Source organism: Rhamphochromis longiceps, linkage group LG17, assembly GCF_057381845.1.
Source record: "Rhamphochromis longiceps isolate RC_006_pf linkage group LG17, R_longiceps_female_GT1.1, whole genome shotgun sequence".
Classification (NCBI taxonomy): Eukaryota; Metazoa; Chordata; class Actinopteri; order Cichliformes; family Cichlidae; genus Rhamphochromis; species Rhamphochromis longiceps.
Genome location: NC_140573.1, coordinates 42,751,393 through 42,778,836, shown reverse-complemented (window position 1 = coordinate 42,778,836; position 27,444 = coordinate 42,751,393). Strand labels below are relative to the sequence as shown.

At 43.1% G+C, this 27,444-nt stretch overlaps 1 protein-coding gene across 1 annotated transcript; it reads left to right on the top strand.

Annotated features, from left to right (window-relative positions):
• The first annotated feature begins 1,527 nt into the window (after window positions 1-1,527).
• On the top strand, window positions 1,528-25,752 carry rint1 (RAD50 interactor 1). The gene is made up of 15 exons (XM_085386470.1): window positions 1,528-1,973; window positions 5,945-6,070; window positions 11,872-11,987; window positions 13,113-13,286; window positions 13,574-13,714; window positions 14,494-14,662; window positions 16,022-16,132; window positions 16,512-16,737; window positions 17,885-18,022; window positions 19,818-19,912; window positions 20,428-20,532; window positions 22,156-22,376; window positions 23,698-23,878; window positions 24,761-24,879; window positions 25,355-25,752. Exons 1-15 carry the CDS (start codon window positions 1,752-1,754, stop codon window positions 25,563-25,565), a joined length of 2,355 nt encoding a protein of 784 aa, XP_085242596.1. The 5' UTR covers window positions 1,528-1,751; the 3' UTR covers window positions 25,566-25,752.
• The last annotated feature ends 1,692 nt before the right edge of the window (window positions 25,753-27,444 follow it).

Below are 27,444 nucleotides of genomic sequence, written 5' to 3'. Positions count from 1 at the left end.
TCCTGTTTTACTTTGTAGGTCTGTGTCTCGTTATGTCCATGAGTCCCAGCTGTGTGCCCACCTGTTCCTCGTTTCCTCATGTGCCTGCCAGTGTATTTTAGTCCCTGTCAGTTAGTTCTTGTTGTTGCGTTGTTAATGTTGGTTCCCTTCTCGTCATGTGTGTTTTCTCATGAGTTATAGTCTTGGATTTCCCAGTTTAGTTTGTTATTGTTTTATATTTCTCCCAAGGCTGCAATAAAGTGCAGTTTTGAGTCCAGCGTTTTGGGTCCTCTTCAACTGCCTGCACACAGCATATCATTCCCACTGTCGCCAAAGTGCTTGCTCATGGGCGGTGATATGATTGTTGGGTTTTTCTCTGTATGTATTATTGTGGGGTCTACTGTACAACATAAAGCACCTTGAGGTGACTGTTGTTGTGATTTGGCGCTGTGTAAATAAATTGAATTGAATATACTGCTGTGGATGACATATATTGTGACTTGGGAATTATGTATTCAGTCTGAGTTTTCCATTACAATGAACCTGCATGGCTTTCTCTTGTTCATGAGATATTTACACCAGAAGTGCTAATTTGTGATGAGAATCGTGACAACTGTTAACAAATAGCTCACCTGCAGTGCTAATGGTTTTCCTTGCATTTTTAAAAATATTTATTTGCATTCCAGTGTTTAAATTAATAGATAGCCTATATTGGTCTTCACAATCCACTTCAAAAATGACAATGAGACACGTGCGTGTGTTTGTGAAAAATAGAAGCGCAAACATGAAAAACATTAGGCAGAGACAGGAAGTGAAAGGGAGAGAGAGTACATCTGTTCCAAAGAATGGTCACAAAGATCGAGATGAAGATCAGTTTGACAGACAGACAACATAACATTCGATCATATATTCAGTTATAGTTAACTAATGCATGGAAAAATATGCTACAGCTCAACTGTGTGCTAAGGTACTCAGGTAAACAGCACTATACATCTGTATACATGAATTAGAGGCGGCACATTGATCCAATTATTAATAGTATCGACAACAACACTGGAATTGATACTGGATCGATAGTAGTGCGATAGATACTTTGTTTCTATCTTCTAAATTCACTGAATTATAATTTTTTTGTGAATTAACAAACAGTATGAAAAATGTCTGAATCTTCTTGTGTCTTGTTTATAGCCAACAGCACGTTTAAACAGCCTGAGCTGTGTGTTGGAAACAGACACGAAAGGTGTGTTTTCATTGTTATTTATTATTGTAGAATCACAGTGATTTAGTGGTCATTAAGGTGTGCTCGGAATCTGCACACCTGTGATGAGTCATGTCACGTGCTCCCCTACATAAGGTATGTCTGTAGATCAATAGTATTGGTATCGGTCCTGCATTGACTTGGTATCGATACTACAATCAGCTGTACTGGACCCGGTACCATGAATGAATGTGCTGACGTGTAGCGGACGGCGCCATCTGTGACGCAGGCGTTTTCAGGCAAATGTGGGCTTGTTTTCTCCTCCAGCGTACTCCTCGTGTTAGTGAAACAAACACGGGCCATACGGCAGCAGTGGCTACAGTTTACAAGAGAGCAAGACACGCGTGGTAACGTCCCTTTATGTGAGACAATCTATAAAGGAAAATTTAATATGAAAGCCTGGCATGTGTGTAACTACGCGTGACCGCTACACGCGTGACCTCTTCCCGCGGGGAACCCAAATACAATTCACGAGCGCCTCCGAGGAAGGCGGTCGTTGCATTCGAGAGGAAAGATGGCGGCGGCCGTAACAGGAACGCCAGCGCGAGCAGAGAGTGAAATAACAACATGTTCCTCACAGCCTGCTCATACGGCAGCGCCACACCGCGAAGCTTTATCTGCGGAGGACTTCGTGGCGGGTTTCCTGGAGGACAGAGACACCGAGCTGATGTGCCCGAAGACCGTCGGTGAGCTGATGGAACATCTGACCGAGCAGAACAACACGCTGAAGGAGCAGGTGAACGAAAGCATCATATATACAGAAACACAGCGAAGAATGCGTGAGATGCGGTCCTGCTCGCTGTGTCACTAACACCGGGACAGGTGGGAAATGTGGCAACCGAGTCTCCCAGTTAAAGACAAACAAACCAACCCTGTAATTGCTCCCAAAAGGCTGATTGTGTCCATCTGGACGTTTCCGTGGGAGAAACGACATTTGCACAATGACCTCACAGCCCACAGAATGAACTGTGGGCTGCCAGCGTCTGTGTCCTAATCACAGCTCAGTAAAAACGTGCACAAGCCCACATATGAGATTAGTAGTGGTGCAGTTGCGTGGACACTGGCGTGGGAACAGTATGACGGTGCATGTTTCTATATATCTCCATTTTTACACTAAAAATGTAAGACGTAAACAAACAAACGTCTATAACACTGTATTTTTACACATTTCTGTGTCCTCGAGAAACACGTTTGTGCGTTGTTGTGAAGTTTATGCACTTATTAATAGTTAAATTAGATTTATGGTAGAAAGACTGATTGTATAAACCTTGTTTTGAGCTCAGTTATAACTTTAAATCAAACTGTACTCCTCCAGGCAGCCAGTGGGGGGCGCTGGTATGAGCCACTGCCAGAAGTCAGTGTTTTGATTGTGTTGAGTCTATTCCGGCTCTTTTCTCCCAGCTTTCCAGTCTCAGTGTTGTCAAAACAGACTTGAATGACTTGTTGGATTAAACCCCTGTTGTCTGGTGGCTTTGAACACACCGGCGGGCAGCTTCATTTTCTCCTCAGAAATCTCTAAATATCACTAAAAACTTTGTTTTTCTTCATGTTGGAGTTTGTTAATGCGGTGGTTTGAAGGATTCACACCAACTTCTTCCCAGTAAAGGTTTTAATGGTGATTACAGGAACAGTTGTTGTTGTTTTGGACACTAGAAACACGTTTTTGTTTTATTCATTTAACCTGAGCTCACGTCTCATCTTACCAGACAGAAACTGGTTAGTTGTTACTAAGTTACTGACTCCATTTAATCAGCAGTGAAAATAAGTCACCAGGAGCACATCACTGTTTCAGACAGCCTAACATACACTGTGTCTGTGCTTTCTGGCACTACCTAAAATCATCTTTATTATTATTATGAGTTCTTACAGCAGTGGATCATAATGGGACATGAGCTGTAGTTTTCCAAAGAAATAACAGTTTTGTACATCATGCAGGTCTTTTGTTGTACATTTGTTGATGCCAGGTTTAGCTCTGCTTTTGTAACGGACGGTCACGGCGGGTTGTGGCCTCTCCACGATGTACTCGTGGATGTTTAGAATAGAATAATCCTTTAATTGTGCCACAAGCAGAAATGTGGTTGTAACAGCAACAAGAAAAAAACACACGTACATCAAACAGCGCACAGAACAGAAACATACACAATTTAAAAAATATATATATTTACATCAAGGACAGTAGTTACCAAAAACAGAGTACTGTACAGTTATTACCATTAAATAAAATGAAATACACTTTATTTACAGATAAAATGTATTTCAGATAAGAGGCAAACTCAGCTTATAGTGTGAATCGGATGATGAAATAGTGCAAGTTACAGCATTGATGTAAACCTGTGTTTGTTGGGAGCAGTTCTGATTGTACAGTGTGACAGCTGCAGGGAGGAAGGACCTGCAGAAACGCTCCGTCATGCATCGAGGATGCAGCAGTCTGTCACTGAAGGAGCTCTGCAGCTCAGCATGCATGGGCTGGGAGACTCTGTCCATCAGAGATGTTTTGGCCAGAGTCCTTCTGTCTCCCACCACCTGCACTGGTTTGATGTCTCATCCTGTGGTGCTGACACTCACCAGTTCCCGGCCTCCTTCCTTGTGCTTAGCATACAGCCTCGGGGTGCTGGACTCGGGGTGAAACCCTCCATGCATGGTCAGGAACTTCCTGGTCTTGATGCCTTTGAATAGAATTTGTGCTGTTTGGAATTTCACTAGATCGGCACATTTCAATATTTCAGACTGCAGTAACCTGTAACCTGCAGCGTGGATGATTCAAACTGCGTTTTTTGAAGAGTACAAAGTGAATGTAATGTAGTTTTACAGTTGTGGCCCCAGACCTCTGCACAGTAGCTTAAGTAAGGTGAAACCAGTGAACAGTAGAACATGAAGGCATGTTCTGTCTAATACCTGCTTTGCCTTGTTTAGTGTTGCAATGCTTCGTGATACTTTGGAATGAATATATCTTACGTGAGCTCTCAGTTAAGATTTTTTTACCCCCAGAAATTTATTTTACTTTACTTATTTCATTAGTCATGTCCTCCAATAAGTTCTGCAGATCATCACCAGAGCAGAAGATGTTTGTATCATCAGCAAAGAGAACCATTTTTAATACTTTGGACACTTTACAGATGTCGTTAATGTGTAAGTTGAAGAATTTTGGGCCCAAACTGACCCTTGGGGTACACCACAAGCAATGTGCACATAAGGAGCATTTAATTTCACAAACTGCTTCCTGTCACCTAAATAACTCCGGGCCCAATCTAGAGCGACCCCTCTGACACCGTAACGTTCCAGGTTTCTTATTAATATATCAGGATCTATGGAGTCAAATGCCTTTGTCAAGTCTCTGAATGACCCAGACACATATTTCTGATGTATTCTATTGAATCTAATAGTGCCGATGATGTTGATCTGCTTGATCTGAACCCGTACTGACTCTCAGTGAGTAGTTTATGTGTAAATTTCTCCAGTCTGTTTTTAAACAGTTTTTCAAGAACTTTTGAGAATTGAGGTGGTGAAGAGACCGGCCTGTAGTTTGTGAAATGGTGTTTGTTGCCAGATTTGTATAGACTAACTTTTGCTATTTTCATTCTGTCTGGAAATCGACCAGTTTGAAATGATAAATTACAGATGTATGTAAACGGTTTTATAACAGCCTCAATGACTCTTTTAACCACGATCATATCAATCTCATTACAATCCAAAGATTTCTGATTTTTACATTTTTGACAGTTTCAAAAACGTCATTTTCACCGATGGCTGTGAGGAACATAGAATATGGATTTCTGTCTATCGGTGTATCCGGTTTGTCCTGTGCTCTCCCAGGATCAGCGCCTGTTTCTGCTGAATTTGGTGCAGCAGTTACAAAGAGTTCATTGAGACTGTTTGTCACAGTGTCCATATTCTTCATGGTCGTTACAAATGAAATACTTGTAGTTCTTTTGTCCAGCCCCACGTTTTATAACACTGTTCAGTATTTCCCATAGGCTTTTCATATTATTTCTATTTATATCTACTATTATAGTTATTTGTAAGGCAAGGCAAGTTTATTTGTATAGCACAATTCAACAACAAGGTGATTCAAAGTGCTTTACAGAGACATTAGAAACAAGAACAAATAAAAAGCATGATTTAAAATTGATTAAAACAAGCAAATAAACTAACTAACTAGTTAACAAACAAATTTGTATTTAATAGATGTTAGAAATTTAATTATGATTTTCTTAAACGGGGACGCTGCACCACTGAAATGCCATTACACATGTCGTTATAGTTATTTATAATGGAAATTAAAAAACTGTTCATGAACGCCCTCGTATGGATGGAAATGCTAACTGTGGCCTGTAAAGTCTGAGATGTAACGTTTGGGGTTTTCAGTTTTTCCTCTTCGTCTGTCGGTGTTGATGTGGCGCTGCTCTCTGAGTGGTGATGCTTTTTGTGATGGCGAGCATAAATGGTTGTGGCCGTGTGATGATGTCACTGGTGCACAAAGCAGCCAGTTTTTATCGTTTAAAATACAAACAACACCCTTACGGTACATTTAGTTGTCCATAGGCCTGCTGTCATCCCCTTCTGCTGCTCTCGTCTTTCTGTTACTCACTCGTGTAACTTGCACATTTACACACAGTTATAGAATTTATTGTTTGTAGAAAGTTCACACAATCATGACGCTCTGAAATCTTCAGTATGAAATGTAAGCAGTTCTGTTTTGCCTTTCAGGTCCTGACTGTGTCCAGTTTGGTGCCTCCTAAAGTTTCAGCAGCTCTGTCTGCTGTCGAGGACGCCAGGTGTTCTCTGGAGGCGCTGCTGCAGAGGGAACAACTTACCTTCAACATCCTGCACAAGGTAGTGACATCACTAAGGACGCCAAAGTACTCCAGTGTCCGGCAGCCTCGCCTCTGTCAGTGCGCCCCAGGGTGGCTGTGGCTACATTGTAGCTGCCATCACCAGTGTGTGAATGTGTGTGTGAATGTGTGGATGACAGGTTGTGTAAAGCGCTTTGGGGTCCTTAGGGACTAGAAAAGCGCTATACAAATACAGGCCATTTACCATTTACTCTTGTCTTGTCTCCCTCCTTGATGGTAGCGCTCCGAGCCTCTTGAGCTTTCCCAGGTGTTTTGGTTGATGTCTGTCAGCTTCATGTCACGTTTCCAAACGTGGAAGTGGAGTTTTGGTCCTCCGACAGCGTGAGCCCTCGCACACCTCGCCATACCCCGTGTCCTTGGGGATGTGACCCGGGTTCATGCATCGCACATGGCCCAGCCATCTGAGTTGACTCTGACTGAGCAGTGCACCCAGACTTGGAGTACTGACTCTCTGCAGTACATTGGTGTTTACCACAATACGTCTAAGATATCAGAGGCTGAAGTTGTTCAGCCTTCTGTCCTGGCTGGCTTACTCGGACCAGGATTCAGTGCCATAGAGGAGTGTGCCAAATATGTAAGCTTGATACCACACGTGTTCAGCCATGACAGCTGCAGTTTTTGCTATCACTTGTATCTCCAGAGAGAGGGAGTTAGAGATGATGGAAGGTAGGTGAAGGTGTCTACCACCTCAGGATGGACCGGAGTCAGCATCCTGGATCATGATGCTTCTCTTTTTCGGGCTAAAGGTTAAGGTAAACTTGTTGCAGGCCTCAGACAAAGGGCTGACTAACTGCTGCAAACATGAATGCTGCATCGTCTGCAAACAGCAGCTCGTGAATAAGGGACCTCCCTGACCTTGGTTTTCGAGTGTCCCAAACAGGAGAATCGTTGGTGGGTGCATAGACGCTGAGAAGGTTAGCAGTGCTCGATGATACTGACCAGTGAGGATCCTCTCGGTCCCATCTGTTGGTGTTTCAGTGGCTGTGAGTGAGTTCTTCACAGCCAAGTCCACAGCATGCTGTGTGGGGTTGTGTAATCAGTGATGGAAGCTAAGGTCAGCTAAGCAGCTCTCCGGTGAGCAAGCAGGTCCTCGTTAACGACTGCTAGCATCAACTGAGATCGTCTGCAGTAGTGATGTTTATTATTGAGGGATTTGTATTTATTGTGTTATTTCTTAAATTTGTAAATCTGTCACATATTGTATTGTTAAATAGTCTGTTTCTGTTACTGTACCCACATAATTTCCTTAGGGATTAATAAAGTATGCTGATATTTGTAGTACCATATCACCCTATCAGAGCACTTTGCTCTCGCTCTGCAGGCCTACTTGTTGTTCCAAGAGTATTTAAAAGTAGAATGGGAGGCAGAGCCTTCAGTTTTCAGGCCCCTCTTCTGTGGAACCAGCTTCCAGTTTGGATTCAGGAGACAGACACTATCTCTACTTTCAAGATTAGGCTTCAAACTTTCCTTTTTGCTAAAGCATATAGTTAGGGCTGGACCAGGTGACCCTGAATCCTCCCTTAGTTATGCTGCAATAGACGTAGGCTGCCGGGGGATTCCCATGATGCACTGGGTGTTGAATATTGTAGGGTCATTACCTTAAAATATATAAAGTACCCTAAGGCGATGTTGTGATAATGTTGAAATAAAACTGAAAAGAAAAACAAAAAGACATTTTTAAGGAAGGAAAGTAGGAGAAAGTGTGATGTGTGACACGAGCTGAACATCAGTGTCAGCGTGTCTTTGATGAATCCCAGTTCAAGCTTTTTGCTTCAGATTGTCGTGATTAGTGTGGATGAGGGACAACAGTGCGTATACAGCCATGTATACAACTCAGTGAGGCCTCTGTCATTGTTTGGGGCTGCATTAGTGCCAGTAGTGTTTGGGCTTCACTTCCCAATGATCCCAGTTACACTGCCAGTACAGTAAAAGCATAACTGGATAATAAAATGCACAGTAAAACCCAATCAGTCATAGATCGACCTGCAAACACCAGACTGAAGCTGGTGTGACGACCTTTGGGCTTCTTAGTACCAAACATACTTTGTTGAAATGCCACAGTCCACCTGAGTGTTGCTGTGACCACGCCGGCCCCTTTGTGACCAAAGTGGAACCTCTTCATGGCTGCTTTTAGCGACATTACATGCCGATCCTCAGCGCACCGGCTTCTTGAACACGGCATCCGTGCGTGTCATGGATGTTCAGCTTGGAAATCTGTTTGGGCTATATTGAAATGTCAGCATCATTGTGACGAACGCTTCCACCACCTTGTTGAATCTGTGACATTTACGGCAGTCCTGAAGTCAAAAGGGGGCCATCTGCTGCACTATGGGACGGAAATGAGTCACCGGAGGACGCATGACTTCAGGCAGTGTTCTGCCGGTGAAGCCTGGGTCGTGCTTTTTCTTTTGTTCCTGTTAACTTAGTTGTTTTGCAGCAGTATATTTTATGCATTAATGCCCACTTACAGCAGTATACAGCATATAGCTTGAGATATTAATAAGTAATGTTTTTATTTGCAGTGTTGTAGCTAAAGTAGAACAATATCCTTCTGTGACTCTGTTAATCTTAGCCAGTTGGTCAACCTACCTACAAGGCCAAATATAAAGAGTCCTGACAAATCTACTTTGACCTAATTCTAACAAATGTCCCTCATAAGTTCCTGTCTCTAGGCGTGTTCTGTAATGATTTAAGCGATCATTGTGTAGTTGCTACCTGTAGGAACACTAAAATCCCTAAATGTAAACCGCGTATCATCTGTAAAAGAAATTTTAAAATATTTAGTGAGCAAGCGTTTCATTATGACTTGTCCATGGTAAACTGGGAAAATTTGAGTCTGATACCAGACATCCATGTGGCTTGGGCTTATTTTAAAGACATTTTTATGAAGATTTTTAATAAGCATGCACCTGCCAGAAAATTTAGGGTCAAGGGACGGGAGAACCCTTGGTTTTCATAGGAATTATCAGAGTCCATCCATCAGCGCACCGTGGCATGGGCAAAAGCTAGGAAAAACGATTCCCTGACTGACTGGTTAGATTTCAGGAAATTAAGAAACAAATGCACGACACTTATCAAGAAGGCTAAGTCAGAATATTATTTATCTGTTACTACAGGAAACCTCAATAACCCTCAGAAATTTTGGAAAGTAATTAAGTCCTTATCTATAAATAAAATATCACAGGCTCTTCCAAAATTCATTTTAAAAGATTCTGTCCCAGTTTATGACAGAACTGAGGTCTTAAATAGCTTTAACAAGCACTTCGTAGCTACTGGTTTTTTTATTTAACTCTGTTGGAGCAGCCCCCATGACTCCCTGTACAGAACCCCAAACATATTTTGGGGAGCTTTTTGGTTTTTCTCCTTTTTCTGTCCAGGAAGTGCATAAAGCTCTTAAAGCCTTAGATCACAGGAAACCCCCAGGGCCAGACTTAATAGAGCCCTATTTTCTGAAAATAGCAGCTGATTACATTGCACAACCTCTTACGATCCTTTTTAATCTTTCAATCCAAAATAAAGAAATTCCACTTGTTTGGAAGTCTGCTTTTGTTACGTCAATATTAAAAGGAGGCGACCCGGCCATTCTGACTAATTACAGGCCAATATCAAACTTGTGTGTCTTGGCAAAAGTCCTTGAGTCTCTCGTCAGTGAGCAATTAAAAGAGTTCTTGTACTCCTAATGAAGTTCTCTCAAAACTGCAATCTGGGTTCAGAAAACAGCATCGTGCTGTTACGGCTGCCACAAAAGTGATAAATGACATACTTGCTCTGGATAAAAAACAGCACTGTGCTTCTCTCTTTATCGACCTGTCAAAAGCTTTCGACACTGTGGATCACGCCATTTTGAAGCATAGGCTTCTTTCTTTGGGGCTGTCTAGACATGTCGTCTCCTGGTTCACTAACTATTTGAGTGACAGGACTCAATGCATTAAATGTGAAAATCTGTGCTCAGAACTTTTGAATATTCACACTGGGGTGCCACAGGGTTCAATTTTAGGACCTCTGTTGTTCATCATGTATATAAATGATTTGGGACAAAATGTGTTCAATGCTAGTATGCATTTTTATGCTGATGACACAGTTATTTATTCCTTTGGCTCAAACCTTGAAAAGGCAATAGAATCTTTGCAGAAAGCTTTTGATGTGGTTCAGCACACACTTCTGGAGCTGAAATTGGTTCTCAATGCTGAAAAGACAAAGCTAATGTTGTTTTCAAACATGAAGAGATTTCCTCAAACTGTCCCCTTGGTGTCCACTCTTGAGGGAAACCTCATAGAAGTGGTGCATACGTATAAATATCTTGGCTTTTTAATTGATGATTCTCTGACCTTTAAACCTCACATAGACAATCTTGTGAAAAAACTCAAACTAAAATTAGGATTTTTCTTTCGAAACAAATTTTGCTTTTCTTTTGAGACAAAAAAGCGTCTTGTAAATGCCACATTTTTATCTGTTTTAGATGATGGTGATCTGCTGTACATGAATGCTTCCGCCCAGTGTCTTCATAAGATTGACTCAGTATATCATGCCTCTTTACGGTTTATTACAAACTGTAGGGCCTTGACCCATTGTTGTGATCTGTACGCTCGAGTGGGATGGCCTTCGTTGTCCTCTAGGAGGTTTGTTCACTGGTGCATCTTTATTTATAAGGCCCTGCTTGGACAAATGCCCACCTACATTTGCGATCTGCTCACACGGAGAAGTACTGTTTCTTATAGCCTGCGTTCAAGCGATCTTTTTTTGTTCCATTTGTCAGAACTGAACTGGGAAAGAGGGCTTTTACTTATGCTGCCTCTTTTACATGGAACATGATGCAAAAAGACTGGAAGATAGCAGATCTTATTTCATTAAATGCTTTTAAGTCCAGCTTGAGAGAGCCAGAGAAAAATGTTTTTAAAATGTAATTGTTACTTATAACATGTATGTAACTTTGTAATTTCAACATGTTGTCGCCTCTTGGCCAGGACTCCCTTGAAAAAGAGGTTTTTAATCTCAATGGGACTTTTCCTGGTTAAATAAAGGTTAATAATAAATAATAATCCATTCACAGTCAGCCTTTTTACCCCAGACCGGGAGAACAGATCTGATTGGAGCAGAACACCAGGTGAGAGGATGATATCTGTGGAGCCGCAGTCAGACCCCACGCAGGTGCAGCGGGTCCTGGTGCACAACGATGCCTGGCCTGGTGGCGAAAGTATGCCGGCAGTTCCTGGAGGATGAAGGAGTTGATCCCACCCCATCCTCACCTGACCTAAATCCAGTAGAACACCTCTGGGAGATTATCTTTATCTATTATTTATCATGTGCTCATGTGAATACTTTAGGCAGCAGAAACCCGCGAAAGACCAGGAGCGAGAAAAAGAACCATCACGGATATGGATTCATGACTTTATCCGACACCACGCGTTTCACCTCAGTCCAGCTCAGGGATGCCCTGGTCCAGATCTGAGAGGAGATTCCCTTGAACACCACCCATCATCTTGCCGTGCCGATGTTGCCGATACATTAACCTCCAAACTGACATCTGAGATGTGTGGCCAGAAGAAGGCCGTTCTAGGAACAGATACGATGCTGTGGCAGATCCTCCTCTGGTACAGGAGCCGAGCTTACAGGACAAATACAGACAAATAAAGTGTGTGTGTGTGAAATGTGACCGATCTGTACAGCATAGAAACCCTAATATCTTTGTACGCTTCTCTGCTGCTGTCCAGCATTGTTGCTATCAAACGGTTTCAGACTGAAATACTGGACGTCTTCAATGTCTGTTTCTCTTTTTTGCAGCACCTACAGGATGCCCAGCCTTGGATGGATAAACTCGAACAAACGTGTAACCAGGTTGACTTTATAGAGAGACACATGAAATACCTAAGATGCCTTCAACACATAGAGGAGCTCAGGTAACACCCTCACTGTTTATGAGCAATTTAAAAACACAAAGCTTTATGCCGTCTTTTAAAGTCCAGATGCTGTGTGCATAAAAACAGAGTGCAATGATTTGTAAGTCCCATAAATCTGTATTTTATTCACAGCAGAAGATCTATTAGATGTTTAAATAAGGAAGGAAAGGAGCCAAGTTCTGCTGATTTTAAATTTGATGGCAGCAAACCTCTAAAGTTGGTACTGGGGCAACAAAAACGGGGAAAAGTGAGCGGCACTGAAACGAGTTTGAATGTTATTAAGTGGCAGCAGGTCTGTAACGTGACAGGATGTAAAAAGATTATCTAAGGAAGGCAGCGTGTCTCAGAACTGCATCAACACAACCTAATACTGCAGAGACTGTTGGATCATTAGATCATCTACAGACGACAATGTCATCGAAAGGTTCTGAGAATCTGCAGAAGTCTGTGTGCAGGGTCAAAAGTCAGTCCTGCATGTTGGGGGCACAGTGTGCTGTTCTCTGTGCCAGAGCTCGTGGAAAACAGACCGAAGCAAACTGTTGTGAAGGTCAGACAAATTGAAATCGTTTCCCCAAAACACAGATGCCCCATCCTTTGAACTGAAGAGGAGACGGGCCATGTGGCTGGTTATCAGCACTCTCTTATCAAGCCACTGATGAGAAATCCCAAAGGTTGAGTCTGTTCATCTGGATGTTTTCAGACGTCTTCAGTCAGCTGAGACTCGAGACGTGACGAAACGTTTCTCCCAATGAAAACGTCCAGATGAGCAGAACCTTTGGCATTTACTTACCTGGATGATTGAGCATGCATCTAGACTCTGATGGTACAGGGCAGCGGTGTCCAAGGCCTCCAGGGCCGGTGTCCTGCAGGTTTCAGATGTGTCCTTGATCCAACACAGCTGATTTAAACGGCTAAATGACTCAACATGTCTTGAAGTTCTCCAGAGGCCTGGTAACGAAATGGTCATTTGATTGAGGCGACCCAGGGTGAGATTTGCACATCATAGCTTATGTTTTTCTGTAACTCGGCGTCCCACCTCTCTGAGTCTCGTTCATGGCCTGTGGTCTTCCTGTTGGTGCCTGCTGTGGTGTAATGAAAGCAGTGACGTGCAGTCTTGTGTTCCAGTGCTACAGTTCAGCAGTGTCTGATGACCAGCAGTGCCTGGGAAGCCATAAGGGCAGTGGATAGCATGGCGGCTCTGGATTATGGACTAAACCAGTCTAGATGTTCTCATCTCCAGAACTTCCTCCAAGCAACTCTTAGCTTCTGGCACAAAATCATGAAGGACCGTCTGACCAGGTGGGAGCCCTCAAAGCTGCTGTGCCTTATTAGACTAAAGACATGGTGACAGGTTAATAATAAATAATAACCAGAACCACATATTTCAGAACATATGAAGCTGCTGCTGCCTCTCCCTGATGGGAGTTTCCAGGCTGCTTCAGTTCAGAAACACATTCATGAATCCGACACACGCTCCATCATCAGCTCGTTTGTAAATTTGCTGATGATTCTTTAAAACGAGCTAGCTGTTAATAAGCAAAGATGTCCCCTGACATGTGACCCAAATCCATTTTCTTCTTTCACAGTGATTTTGAGAAGCTGCTGACTCAGCTTCACTGGCCGATCATCTCTCCTCCCACTCAGTCACTGACACCGACGCCCAGCTGTCAGGAGACTGAAGGCCAGCTGGAGCTGCTGGTCGGGCAGCTCCTCGCCCTGCAGACCTCGTATCCTTGTAAATACTCCTAGGATGATTGGAAACTGTCTGCCATGTTTCTCATTTGTGACTTTAAATTGTTGGGAAATGTCCCTTCAGCCTCCATATTCATGGAGTTTTGTTAATAAAAAACTGAATGCTCTGCGTTTCTACAGGTGGGCAGGCTTAATGAATTTAATGGTAAATGTATTCGTATAGCACTTTACTCAGTCCCTGAGGACCCCAAAGCACTTTACACCACATCCAGTCACACACACATTCACACACTGGTGATGGCAGCTACACTGTAGCCACAGCCACCCTGGGGCGCACTGACAGAGGCGAGGCTGCCGGACACTGGCGCCACCGGGCCCTCTGACCACGTGGCCTGATCACGAACACCTGGCTGTTACTTTGCATGTTTTTATGTGGTTTTTTGTGCATTTTGGCTTCATTTTTGTTAAAGAAAAATGTAATCGGACATGTTTTCATTTGAGGTTAAAATTGACTTAATTTAAATAATTTAACTATTATTTCATTTACCTGATGTAAATGGGTGCACACGCACACACACACACACACTAAGTTCTTAACATTATATACATTCCCATGCTTATATTTTGGTGTAACCAAAGAGACCTTTTAATTTCAGACGACCTTGTTTTGGGGACACTGTTTAAAAGTTTAAACATGGTTTGCAGGAGACGTGGAGACATGAACAGGAATGTTTGTTCCACCACACGCGTGCAGAGCCGTCTTTATAATAACACATGTTCCCTGCGCACACGTTGCTCTTTAACTGTCTGACAGTGATGATCTGCTGTCTCAGAGGACTTTGGACTCCAGTGAAGCTCTGTCCTCTCCTCAGATGTCCAAACCTGCTCCCCTCTGTCTGCCCATCCAGATCATGTTGTTGCCTCTCAACAAGAGGTTCAAATACCACTTCTATGGGAACCGGCAGACCAACTCTGTCAGTAAGGTGAGAGTTCAGAGGTCACTGAAAACAGCTTTGACCACTGAAACGTTTGGCAGCAACATGTCAAAGTCTGGACGCTGATTAACACAAGAGGGAACAAAGTGTTTGATGTGCGCCGTGATGCAGTGCTGCCGCAGTCCCGGATCACAGGGTTGCTGTTCTGTCAGTTTAATGTGGGATCGCATTAGCTGTCATGATCAATGTTACAGGGAAGTCATGTTTCTGTGGCTTTATATTGAAATCCTAGTTGTTGATAAGCGTACATATGAGTTACTGAAGGAACCGCTGTTTGATTTCTGGATGATTAATAGATCCAAACCATCCTCTGAACCTTGGCGAGCACGTGGACAGCACCTCACCAAAAGCACAGATGGGGGTGCGGTGCACACTTTTCATTATTTTTAACTCTCGCTTTCAGTTTAACGCTTTGTAACTTTGCTCTTTCACGGCAGCACAAGCTTTAGAGTTGCTCACAGACTGCGTCCACTTGACAACACGCTGCAGGCAGGCGTGGAGCGTACAGCGAGTGCGCTCTGTCTGCTCCACAGTAAATTCCTCCTAATGCGGCCTTGAGCGATCGAGCGCTCCCTGGCTCCGAGGCCGGGTGCTCATCAGCGAGTGAAGTGTCATAACTTCTGCAATAAGCAGCTTGTTATTGATGCTGGGGGGCGATGGGGCCTCGAATCCATTCAGGACGTCTCCTGCAAGAGTAAAGCATAGCTTACGAAAAGATTCAAGAAGAGGCTGAAAATTTCGCTCCTACATAGTTTCCTTAGGGATTGATAAAGTATCCTGATTCTGAAAAGGATTAACACGGAGTATTCAGAGCTGAGCCGTCGCTCTGAGAGGCGATGTCAGTAATCGTATGTACGTATGCTAAGGTTATGTGTTGTTTGGTAACACGTGTAATTACGCTGCTGTGGGTCATGTGCTGATGATGATGATCAGCTCCAGGGCATCCCCTCGTCCTCACCAGTGGGTTCAGTTGTTGTTGTGCATGTTTTTCTTTACTTGGAAGCGTTCAGAGGATGTTTGTTAGATTCTGAGTAGCAGTCTGTGCTTCTGTCATGGTTCAAACTGTCTGCTCCTGTGGTCACAGTCGTCATTGTTAGCAGGTCATCTGTAGAGTATTTTTGCAGTTGCATCCTCCTGCTGAGAAACTGGGTGCTGTTTGGAACAGGAATACTTGTGCCCTCTGTCATGGCTGCAGAATCGTATGTTTGGCATAAACTTACCCTGTGAAATTACTTTAATCCAGGCTGTTATTTAGTCCTGTGTTTTCTACAAGAACAAGCCGTATCAGAGAGACTAGCTTTGTGACTGTCATCACAATCCAAAATAAACTTCTTTGTGTATTTTCAGCCAGAATGGTACCTCACACAGGTTCTCATGTGGATGGGAAACAACTCCACCTTCATGGAGGAAACGATCCAGCCGATCTTGGACCGAGGAGGGGTAACTCTAAGTGCCAAGGTATGCTTTCTGTTACTATGCTATAATTCACTCATTCCTAAAGTGTGGGCATAAAAGTGACTATAGGTGGACTGTAGGAGGATATTTGAAGTAAGAACTGTTTCAGCTAACTGAAATAATCGATGCTTATAAGATTCAAACACGGCTCATTAAACTGTAACACAGTAAACAGCTCAGGGCAGTTTGGGCAGTTTCTATTTCAGCGACGCCACAGAGAAGACTGACGTCAAACCTCAGAGGCAGATTTAATATTTATTACAACTTATTATTGTACAAGAGCACTACAATGTTTTCCCACCCTCTGCTGAGCAGCTTACAGGGAAGCCTCATGCAAACTCGTTGTTTCCTGAAACTGAGCAGTACCTTTGTGTTCGTGTAGGTGGAGTTGTGTCGAGGCCTGTTGTCTCTAGTCCAAGAGAAAGTGACCAGTGATGCTTCTAAGCTGCTGTATGATGATGTGCTCTTCTGTCACTTGGTGGAGGAGGTGCTGCAATTTGAGAAGGAGCTGAGAAGCAACCATTCCTACCCAGCAGAGCTGCCTGGTGTGCTTCACCTCCTTCTCGAGGATGCAGTCCTACAGAAGTGGCTCACTATGGAAAAGAAGAGTGAGTTTTTAAGGACGATTTGGTCTTTGCTGCTCCAAATGAGACCACGTTTTTCTTGGTCTCATTTGTTATGCTGTTATTTCAATATTAAATGAGCTAAACTCAGATTTTGTTTGAATGAGCTCCACCTGCTACATCACTCCAATCAGTGGAAAGTGACTGCTTTGCTAACCCCGAGTATACGTGTCGCACACCATATAAATGAGTCAGTCACAGAGGAGGTGACGTTCTTGCATCATTCACCTCTTTGACACCGTGAACTCTTTGGTCAATATGCGAAACAAATCTTACTGTGATGCTGTTAAGTCTTCATCCTGAAGCAGTTTGGACCACGTGTTTGGTTTGCAGCTGTAAAAACCCAAACTGCAGTGAATTACAGTCAAACATGAAGGACACGGTCTAATATTGCTGAGATCTTACTGAGACTGATGAAACATTAATGCTGCTCATCGACGGCGTAATGACGGTCATGCAGGGTGAAGTTTCTAACAGTAGTAGACTCTCACTGTCTCCCAGTGACACTAGGTTACTAAACAGTTTCTCAAAATTACTGTTAATGTTACAGCAAAGACTTAGCAATGCTGCATGATCCACTCCAGAGAAGTCGATTCACTCTTTTGGAGGATTTGCATTAAGTCCTAGCATCCGTTGCAGTGACGTGCCTGGTTATTCTTTAACACGGCCTTAGACTAAATGTCATTATAACAGCAAAAACACTCAGGAGCGCATTTAGTCAACAGGACGTCCTGGACCACTTTGTTGAATTCAGATGGTGTGGTACTGCCTAAAATACAGAATCAGCTGTGTGTCAGCAGCTGCACAAAATATTTTATTCAATGGTCAGAACTCAGTGACAGCAGTGCGGCTAATCCGTGGACCCTGAGACTGACACACATGTAAAGATCTGATCGCACATATAGCCTCACAAACGTTGCCTTACAGTACCTTATATTGTAGCATAAAGGCCCTGCAGTCCTTCCAGATCATCCTGAATAATGTGACAGATTGTTTCTTTAAACTACATGTGGCTGTTCTTCGCTGTTACTGTTGCTCGTAAGATTTCATTTCATACGATAGCCTGCATATGCAATCTCATCGTCTCCAAGTTTGATCAGTAACTGACACAAATCTTTCTCTGTACATACAGTGGCAGTGGAAAAGATGGATGCCATGCTCTCGGCTGAAAGAGCCTGGAGCTCTCAGTATAAGGACATCAGTGATATGGATGATCTGAAGGCTCCAGACTGTGCGGAGACTTTCATGACTCTGCTGCAGGTTATTACTGGTAAGATTTGAGTATCGTTGTCTGCTTTAGATTAGCTTGAGCTGTTTTGTTATGTTTAATAATATTCTAACTTATGTATAACACCATTTCACCAAAGAGCAAGAGGTGAGGTAAGGAAATGATCTTTGTTGTAAACTGCTTTATGGAAATAAATTCTATGCCGTTGGAAAGCCTGTTTTATCTTTCTTTAAATGGTGCCATGATGTAGTGAAAATGCGTTTGTGGGTTGAGTAGCAGAGTATGTTTGTCGCACCCATGAGAAACTTGCCAAATCTTCTGTGCCAACACCAAACAACTTTTTCTGCTGTTGACTCGTTTGGTCTCAGTTATTTGATTGGATGGTTGAAGTCTGAAGAAACGACATGCTGGAAACTGAACATTCATTTAACAAACAGGAGCTTCAGTAGCACCTGGAAGAACTATGTTTGTTTGTTTAGAGAAGTAAATGTGAGGCTTTTCAATCTCAGTACACTTACAGGTCGCACTTACAGGTAAGTTATTACCACTAATAGGTTCTTTGTAATAAGCATAAATACAAACAGCCTGCGAGCTGCAGTGGTTTGTATCATATCTATCTAATAGACTCCAGTTTGTGCATGTAAATGGAGAGTCCTCTTCACACACTGAGGTTAATTATGGAGTTCCACAGGGTTCAGTGCTAGGACCAATTCTGTTTACATTATACATGCTTCCCTTAGGCAGCATCATTAGAAGACATAGCATACATTTACACTGCTATGCAGATGACACCCAGCTCTATCTGTCCATGAAGCCAGATAACACACACCAATGAGTTAAACTGCAGGAATGTCTTAAAGACATAAAGACCTGGATGGCCGCTAACTTTCTGCTTCTTAATTCAGATCAAACTGAGGTTATTGTACTCGGCCCTGACAATCTTAGAAATATGGTATCTAAGCAGATTCTTACTCTGGATGGCATTACCTTGGCCTCCAGTAACACTGTGAGGAACCTTGGAGTCATTTTTGACCAGGACATGTCCTTCAACGCACATATTAAACAAATATGTAAGACTGCGTTCTTCCATTTGTGCAACATCTCTAAAGTTAGAAATATCCTGTCTCAGAGTGACGCTGAAAAACTAGTTCATGCATTTATTACTTCCAGGCTGGACGACTGTAATTCATTATTATCAGGAAGTCCTAAAAACTCCCTGAAAAGCCTTCAGCTGATCCAAAATGCTGCAGCAAGAGTCCTGACAGGGACTAGAAAGAGAGCAGATTTCTCCTGTTTTGGCTTCCTGTTAAATCCAGAATGATCAGGCCCCGCCCCTCCCTGAGCCCGGTTCTGTCGGAGGTTTCTTCCTGTTAAAGGGAGTTTTTCCTTCCCACTGTCGCCAAAGTGCTGCTCATAGGGGGTCATATGATTGTTGGGTTTTCCTGAATCTATTATTGTACGATCTACTGTACAACATAAAGCGCCCTGAGGCGACTGTTGTTGTGATTTGGCGCTATTATGCGGTTATTAATTTATTTGCATAGTATTAACTTCCCCTGTTACCGTACTATTACCACTTTATTACAGAGCTGTAATAGAAAGTGCGGCCCACTTATAAAGAGTCAAGCATGGTTGTAGCATCAAACTCTTACCAGTGATACTGGTGCAAACGATTATACTGGTAAATCAACTTCATCGGGTGAAGAAGGAATCAAAAAATAACGATACGAGCTGTGTTTGGAAGGGATACAAAATAGTTTATAAAATATCTTATTTCCTGTTACTGCATATAAACATTTTTTGAATAATTTTATTTCTGTCGTCCCTCCATACTTAGAGCGGTACCGGACCTTACCTTGTCCTTCTGCACAACTGAAATTTTTGGAGCTGCAGAAAGAACTCGTGGATGACTTTCGTATACGACTCACTCAGGTAACATTCAGATTCAAAACAACAGCTGACAAAATGAGATGACAGATCAGGGAATTAGGTTAGCTCTTCATCATCTGCTCCAAATCAGTGAACAAAATCCTCTTTTTACCCAGAGACAATAATCACTCACAGTCATAGTGGATGAAGTGTGATGTCCATCCACTGCTGGGCTATCAGGCACGTTCTTCCTTAGTGCAGTCCAGTTTAGTTGCATCCAGGTGACCACAGCTCTGAGCACCCACTCATGTGCACACGTTTCATAGTCTTTGTTAACCCCTTTAAGCACCAGATGGGCAAAACGTACGGGCATTAAAAAACACAATGTTTACCTCTTTGTTGATCTTATTATCTAAGCCTAAATGCAGAAGCAGTCCCGGTCTGGAGCATTTAGGTGTGTTATGGTCACAGTAGTATTGTCTCTCCTCATCAGTCTGGGAAAGGTTTTATGGCTATTTCAGAAACAGTTTTAAGTTCCAGTCAGTTTTTAAATGTTTTTCTGTTCGTTTCCCTTCTAGGTGATGAAGGAGGAGTCTCGCTGCCCACTGGGTGTCCGTTATTGTGCCATCCTCAATGCTGTCAACTACATTTCCACCATACTGGGAGACTGGGGAAACGATGTGGTGGGTGTTCTCTTTCAAACCTTCCTCCGTATCTCACTAGAAGCAGCAGTGACCAATCATGGAAGCGTCACTACCAGCTTGTCTGTCCAAGATGGACCAATCACTTCCAGGACACAGGGTCCCCTTGACCCCCTTATAAGAGCCCCAGGCCCCAAACCAGCCATCCTCGCTTTCTTTTCCATGAGCTCCTCAGTCTGTTCAACTTAATCTGTTCAATGATGCTGCCGTCAAGGTAGAACTTGTTTTTCTGGTTCTCAAGAACATCTGTTATGCTGTGATTCGTCGAGCTGATATATTGTTGTAATAGTGGGTGTTGTGTTACTGCTATCTGCGTGTTACAAAACGAGCTCGTCAAGTAGCTTCTGGTTTTGTGGCTATTGCTAGCTGCCAAAGCGAAGGTTTAGTACATACAGCCCCTGGACCCTCTCAGATGAACCCCAGTGGGTTTAGGTTAAGGGTGTCGTGTTTCGCCCTTGCCCAGCTGCGTGCAGACTAACCGTCTCAGCTATGACCCCCATCCCCTCTGCGTTGCCTAAATGGGCTTCAAGCACGCACAGGCATTGCAAGCAGACCCCGACTCCTGCAAACACTCCCACGTAATGCCCAGCAGAATCTGGGAGCAGCATTTGCAAGTGGCTGTGACCCCAAAGCCGATCCCTTCCTTCGCGTCACTGCAGCAAAGCCCCCCGAGGACCATGTCCCCCCAGAGGATCAACTTCCTCTCTTCAACCAGCTCTTCAACTTTGGGGAGAAGCACGGAGAAGATGAAGAGAAGGGTGTTAACATGGATATCCTTGTAGATGAAAATGAGGAGGATGCCATTCCTCCTGCCCAGGTGTCGCGGCCTGGCATCGCCATCGGCGGGGAAACTCACCCCTCCCCATGTCCGCTGTCCTGGCATGCATGAAGGAGCCGAGGTGTTACTGGGATAAGCCCTTTCACCATCAAGGGTCACTCTGGCCTGGAGATTGCTGACTGAGATTTTGGGGCTCACCGAACACCCAGTGATCAAGCATTAGATGGTTTCAGCTTCATCTGCACCGATGTGCCACACTCATGTCGGTGGGACCAACCTTCTCAGGTAAGATGGAGCGTTTCACAGCCTCCATGGTACCAAAAGGTGTATGGTCAGCCTGCGCTCAGCCTCCCAAACTGAGGACACGTGTATCGTCACTGATCTTATTCTCCAGGTCTCTCTGGGTGCAGCGCAAAGCTGTGGCCACGTCAGACCCAGCTGTTTAGGACTGAGCCTGGCCGGGACACATTGGTCAAGGTGCCGGGCCAATGTGGCCCTCGCCCTGGAGACTGTCCTGGGCTTGGCTCCAGGGTAGGACCCAGGTACCCCATTCCTGTAGGGTGCACTGGACTGTTCTGCTACTTGAGGGTTCTGTGAATTGCTTTTTGATCCTGGGTGTGGGGGCCATCTGCCATGGGAGACCCTACCAGAGGCAAATTTCTCCAGACAACATAGTCCCGTGATCACTGGGACACACAAATCCCTCCATTCATGCAGGGATGCCCAAAAAGTAAATCTTTAGAAGATCGTGCTGCATTGACCTGTTGCAGCTGAGCCAATGAGTGATATTTAAGATTTTATAATTCTGGTTCTTTTCCTTTCTTCAGTTTTTCCTACAGTTGCAGCAGACAGCGGTCTCACTCGGTGAAGAAGCTGTACCCGGAGGCCTGGGCATCATGGAGATGGGTCGTCTGGCTTCTCTCGAGGGCTCTCTGTTTGACGGTCTCTTAGCGTTGCTGGATCGTTTAAAGGGAGATATGCTGGGAAGACTGCTGGATTTTCTCATGAGAGAAATAAAAGAAAAAGCCAAACCATATTGCCAAGAAAGGTGAGAATTACCTGTTGACGACAGGCTAATTCTTTGTATTGTTTTACACAATTTAAATCAAGTTTTAGCTTTCAGACATCTGTGTAGCTTTAGACTAACGGGACAGCAGTCCAGAGGCTTCACAACCACAACCTGGTTTAAAGATTTATTTTTGTGCATTAAAGTAATCCAGCGACAGTTTGTGTCAAACAATTACTGTTTATAGTTAATTTGGGAAACTTTGCTTTCCAAATCGTAAATGTATACATTAAACGAGGGCTTATGTTGTTTCACAGTAACTGCAGGACGCTTCGTCCTTCTGCTTCCAAACAGTCAAAAGTCATTTAATATAATTCCATACATCAGTTGTAATGCTTTTAACAAATGAAACTTGCTACGTAGATCTACAACAGTACGATGAAAATTTATATCGTAGTATCACTGAAGGTGACGAGCCTGACAGCTGAAGGCGCTGCCTCTCATACTACTTTTAAATATCCTGGAAGTAGACCAGCAATCTGAGAGTGAAGTGCTCTGTTGCTGTGTTATGGTACTGTGTTAACAGGAAGCCAATACAGGAGAAATCTGCTCTCTCTTTCTAGTCCCTGTCAGCACTCTTGCTGCAGCATTTTGGATCAGCTGAAGGCTTTTCAGGGAGTTTTTAGGACTTCCTGATAATAATGAATCACAGTCGTCCAGCCTGGAAGTAATAAGTAGTAAGAGTAAGCATCTGGTTATTTTTCTAATATTTTTAACAATAATAACAATAACGTCAGTTTGATCTGAATGTGTCAGCAAGAAAACAGAAATACCAGGTGAACCACGCGAAATCTGACAGTGAAACAGGTGAGACTCATTACAATGTTGCAAAATAAGGAGGCGCCACCTTGTGGTGTCATCCAGCACTGCAGCATATTTACCTGGCCAGGTTATATTCCCCCCCCCCACCTTTACAAGAGCTCGTAAATAACTACAGATAACACATGTTTGTGTCTGACAGAAGGAAAAATAATAATAGTTACTGTTGTTGTATAAAGTTAAAAGCCTGAAATGCTCGCGGGCCTGTGCCAGCGTTGGCTGTATTTACACTGTGGGGCTTTGCAGGACAACACTAATAAAAACTTCACATTATTTCTATTATTCAGATACATCATCAAAATAAAGTGACATCATATTTCTTATTTTTATAAAATTACATTCAATCTGTTGTTTTGATCATTATTTTTATTTATTATCGTTTCTTGAGTCCTTTTAATATTTTTTCTGCCACTAAGAAATATAACAAAGTCCCACATTACAGAGTTTCATTAAGTTTTTAGCTGTTACTCTGTTCTTCACTTAGGTGGTTGTCCCTGCCGTCACAACAAGACCAGTCCACCATGTCCCTGTCCAGTACAGCATGTCCCATGATGCTGTGCGTTAGGGACAGACTGTTGAACCTTCATCAGGTGCTTGGCTTTTCTCTGTTTCACCTGGCCTGGCAGGGCCTGGCGGAAAGACTCGACAACTTTCTCTACCAAGACGTAAGCAGTCAGTGCTCACTAAACCCACCTCACTGTTATTGTCCTTGATTTGTGTCAGAGCGTGCAAACAATAAACGTCTGCTCAGTGTGGAAGTGTGATGGAAGAGTCAAAACTGCTGAAGGTTCCCACCAAACGCTGCAGGCTGCTCTTTGCATTGGTTTATTTAATAAGAATAATGTTTACTTTATTGATCCCCGTGGGACCCGTTCACTCAGTGAAGCAGTGGGCAGTCACTAAGCAGGCGCCCAGGAGCAGTGTGCAGGGACCTCGCTCAGTGGCACCTCAGGGTAGCTGTTCGGTGGATTCGAACCCCCGACCTTCTGATCATGGGGCGACCAGTCTACCTACTGAGCTATCGCTGCCATGACGCCGCGTGTTGAATATATCGGTTGAATGTTGACATTTTTCCCTGCTGTGAATTTTTTGTTTCATATGTCAAAATATTTTTTATATATGTTTGAAAGATGTTCTTTTGAGCCACTTTCAGGCCATTTTTTCCCACATTGAACATGAATATTTCAAAAACAATGAAATATTAAATGCTCACCCTTTCTTGGCTCTGGTCTGTTTTTGGGACCAACACATTTAAAGATCTCTGAAAATTTGCCAGTTAAAAATTTAAAGAGGAAAAAAAATTTGTTTAGTGACGTCTCTGAACGATACGGAGTTACACTGTAAAAGACTGTAGAATACTTTAAGTTGTTCCCTGTCCAGACATTTGCTCCTAAATAAAAACAACAAACAAAAATATTTTTGAAACCAAACTAAATGTAACCTTTCAGTTTGACTTCACAGTAAATACACTTGATGTTCTGTCAGTTTTGTAGTGCTGAGCTTCCAGCACAAACGTGTCTCAGTGTATAACTTTATTCCTCTGGCAGGTGATCCTCTGTAACAACTTCAGTGATGGTGGAGCAGCTCAGCTTCAGTTTGACATGACCCGGAATCTGTTTCCTCTCTTTGGTCACTACTGCAAAAAACCAGAGAACTTCTTTAAGCAGTAAGTGTGTGTCTGTGCGTGCGTGTGCGTTTGTGTGTGCGCGGGGTAGGGGAACAAGAAGCCCTGGGTACCACAGAGTACAGGCTCAGGAAACAAATGCTACGGTAAATGGACGCCATCGTAACCGATACTGAGTTATCAGTCACGATGTCTGCGTCATACAGAAGTTTACAACTGTTCAAAATCACATTACATATATGCAAGATTATATAACAGATCAAGACGTCTTTATCCCAGATTTGTTGCAAAAATACAGAGAACAAACACAACAGCAGGAACCAGTAATGACTGTAGACAAACATAGCTGGTGTGGGGGGATCTGGGCACCTCTGCTTGGGCCGCTGCCCCCCACAGACACAGATAAGACGTCCATGTCATGAAGCCTTCATGCTTAAGAAACACTGCTGTGACCTAAGAGCGCATGTCAACTCATATTTGAAATGATATATTTTGTCCATCTGCTCTCTTTCTGCAGTGTAAAGGAGGCATGTATCATCTTGTGCCTTAATGTGGGCTCTGCTATTCTGCTGAGGTCTCTCATAAAAGAGTCTGACATGACCAGAGACTGTGCAGGTACGGGAGATCCTCCACCCGAGTCGGCGCTGAACGAGCTCGGTGTTTTCTGTTTGGCGCCGTGTGACGTGTTGATTCTCCTCTCTCTGAGAACCTCGTGGTTTCCCTCCTGATCAGTTTACTCTTTCTTTTGGTCATTAGCATTTATGTTCCTCGTAGCTTTCAGAGTTGGTCACATGATGTTCAGTAAGTTTGTCATTATTCGTTTCATCTGTTCTTTCATGGGGTATTTAATGGCTATGACATGAGATGACCCAAGTACACAACAACTGTATAAATAAACCCAAGTTGTGTAAAACAGTTCTTTTGTTGTTTTTGTGAGAGAGAGACACACACACTCACTCACTCACTCACTCACACTCTCTCTCTCTCTCTCTCTCTGTGTGTGTGTGTGTGTGTCTGTGTGTGTGTGTGTGTGTGTGTGTTTTGGACAAACATAACAAAAGTAAACACAAAGTGCTGTTTCTAAATGAAGGTGTTTATTATTAAAGGAAAGAAAAATCTGTGTCACTCCCTCTTGCAACATAAATCAACTGTGGTGCATCACATCTTTGGAAAGCAGAGATCAGTTTCTCTGACCACACCCACACCTGTTCTCAGTCAGCAGATCATTTAAATAGAGCCTGCCTGACAAAGTGGAGTAGACCAAAGGATCCTCCAAACATCATGCGGTCATTGAAGGAAAATCAGGAACAAAATAGAAACAAAGTAATCAAGATCTCGCCGCCTGGAAAAAGTTATAAATTGTGGAGCAGGGAAATTATTTTACTGCTATTGTTAAATAATTGTCATCATTACCATTGCATTAATAATATAATCTGGAGTTTATATTGTGTTTAGAGGTTTAAACAGTGTGTCTTTCAGAAAGGCTAAAAGTAACAGGACAGGAAACAGGCTTGGAGAGTTTTGCAGAAGTGGAAGTTATTTTGAGCAGCAGGCTAAGACGAGGCTTTAACAATGTAACAGATAGCTTTAAGAAGGCCTTAAGCAGTTATGACTATTTTATACACAATGCATATCTGTGCTTATTTGAGTTGATGTTCAGGTTCATTAATGGTCTTAAGCTTCATCTAGTGAGAGTGTCTAGATGATCCATGCTGAGGGAAAACTAGAACATAGAAGGAATTGCAGTACATGCTTACACAACAGTTCATTTTAATATCTTTTATATGTTCATATTCTTGTATTAAGCTTTTAAGTAGAAGTTCTTGGTTAAAACATTTATTTAGTAGAAGACATACACATAGTCTCAGTGAGCCTCTGGTCTGGTGAAAGGTCAGAAGTGCAACAGGTGAATTGAGAACGAGCATGTGAGGTCGTGACACACACACATGAGTTAAATTTATTTAGAGGAGAGATTAGTCATGTCTGGTTGTAACTGCAAAAGTGTCTCGGTAAAAGAGGAACCGTCCTTGTTGTCTCGGCAAGAAAGAGGAACAATTTACTTTAAGATAAGAACGGAAAGTACCAGCCATGAAAATAGAAGATGATCTTCTGGGTTAAAAGTCATTGTGGTGTTGATCTGATCTATGTATAAAATGTATCTGTGACGCATGAAGGGGCGTCAGTAAATCAAACCCTGATGCTATAAAATATCTGTTCATGCTTTGATTAAGTTGGAGATCACTTGCTGTCGGCGTACAGAGTGTTCTTCCCACACGTGTGTTCATTAAAATCATTGTTTGACCAAGACCTTCTGGACCAAGGGTGGTTTGTACTCTCCTTCCTCAATTTTGAACCTTAACAAAATCCATTTCTAAATCTCGGGTCTCCAGCGAACCACAGTGAGAGTCATTCACCGCGAATGGAAAAAAACTTCCCAGGAGTGGCTGCTGAGCCTAAGAGCACAGCGACAACTCGTCCAATAGATCACAAAACACCCCAGAACAACATCCACAGAACTGCCGGCCTCAGTTAAAGTCAGTGTTCACGGCTCCATCATAAGAAACTGGACAAAAGTGTCCTGCATGGCAGAGCTCCAAGATAAAAACC

Excerpts from the sequence above, each read along its gene's own strand:
- rint1 (XM_085386470.1), top strand. The coding sequence starts at position 1,752 with ATGGCGGCGGCCGTAACAGGAACGCCAGCGCGAGCAGAGAGTGAAATA. Across the intron at positions 6,071-11,871 it reads CCTTCAACATCCTGCACAAG|CACCTACAGGATGCCCAGCC; the intron begins GTAGTGACATCA and ends TCTTTTTTGCAG. Across the intron at positions 16,133-16,511 it reads GGGTAACTCTAAGTGCCAAG|GTGGAGTTGTGTCGAGGCCT; the intron begins GTATGCTTTCTG and ends GTGTTCGTGTAG.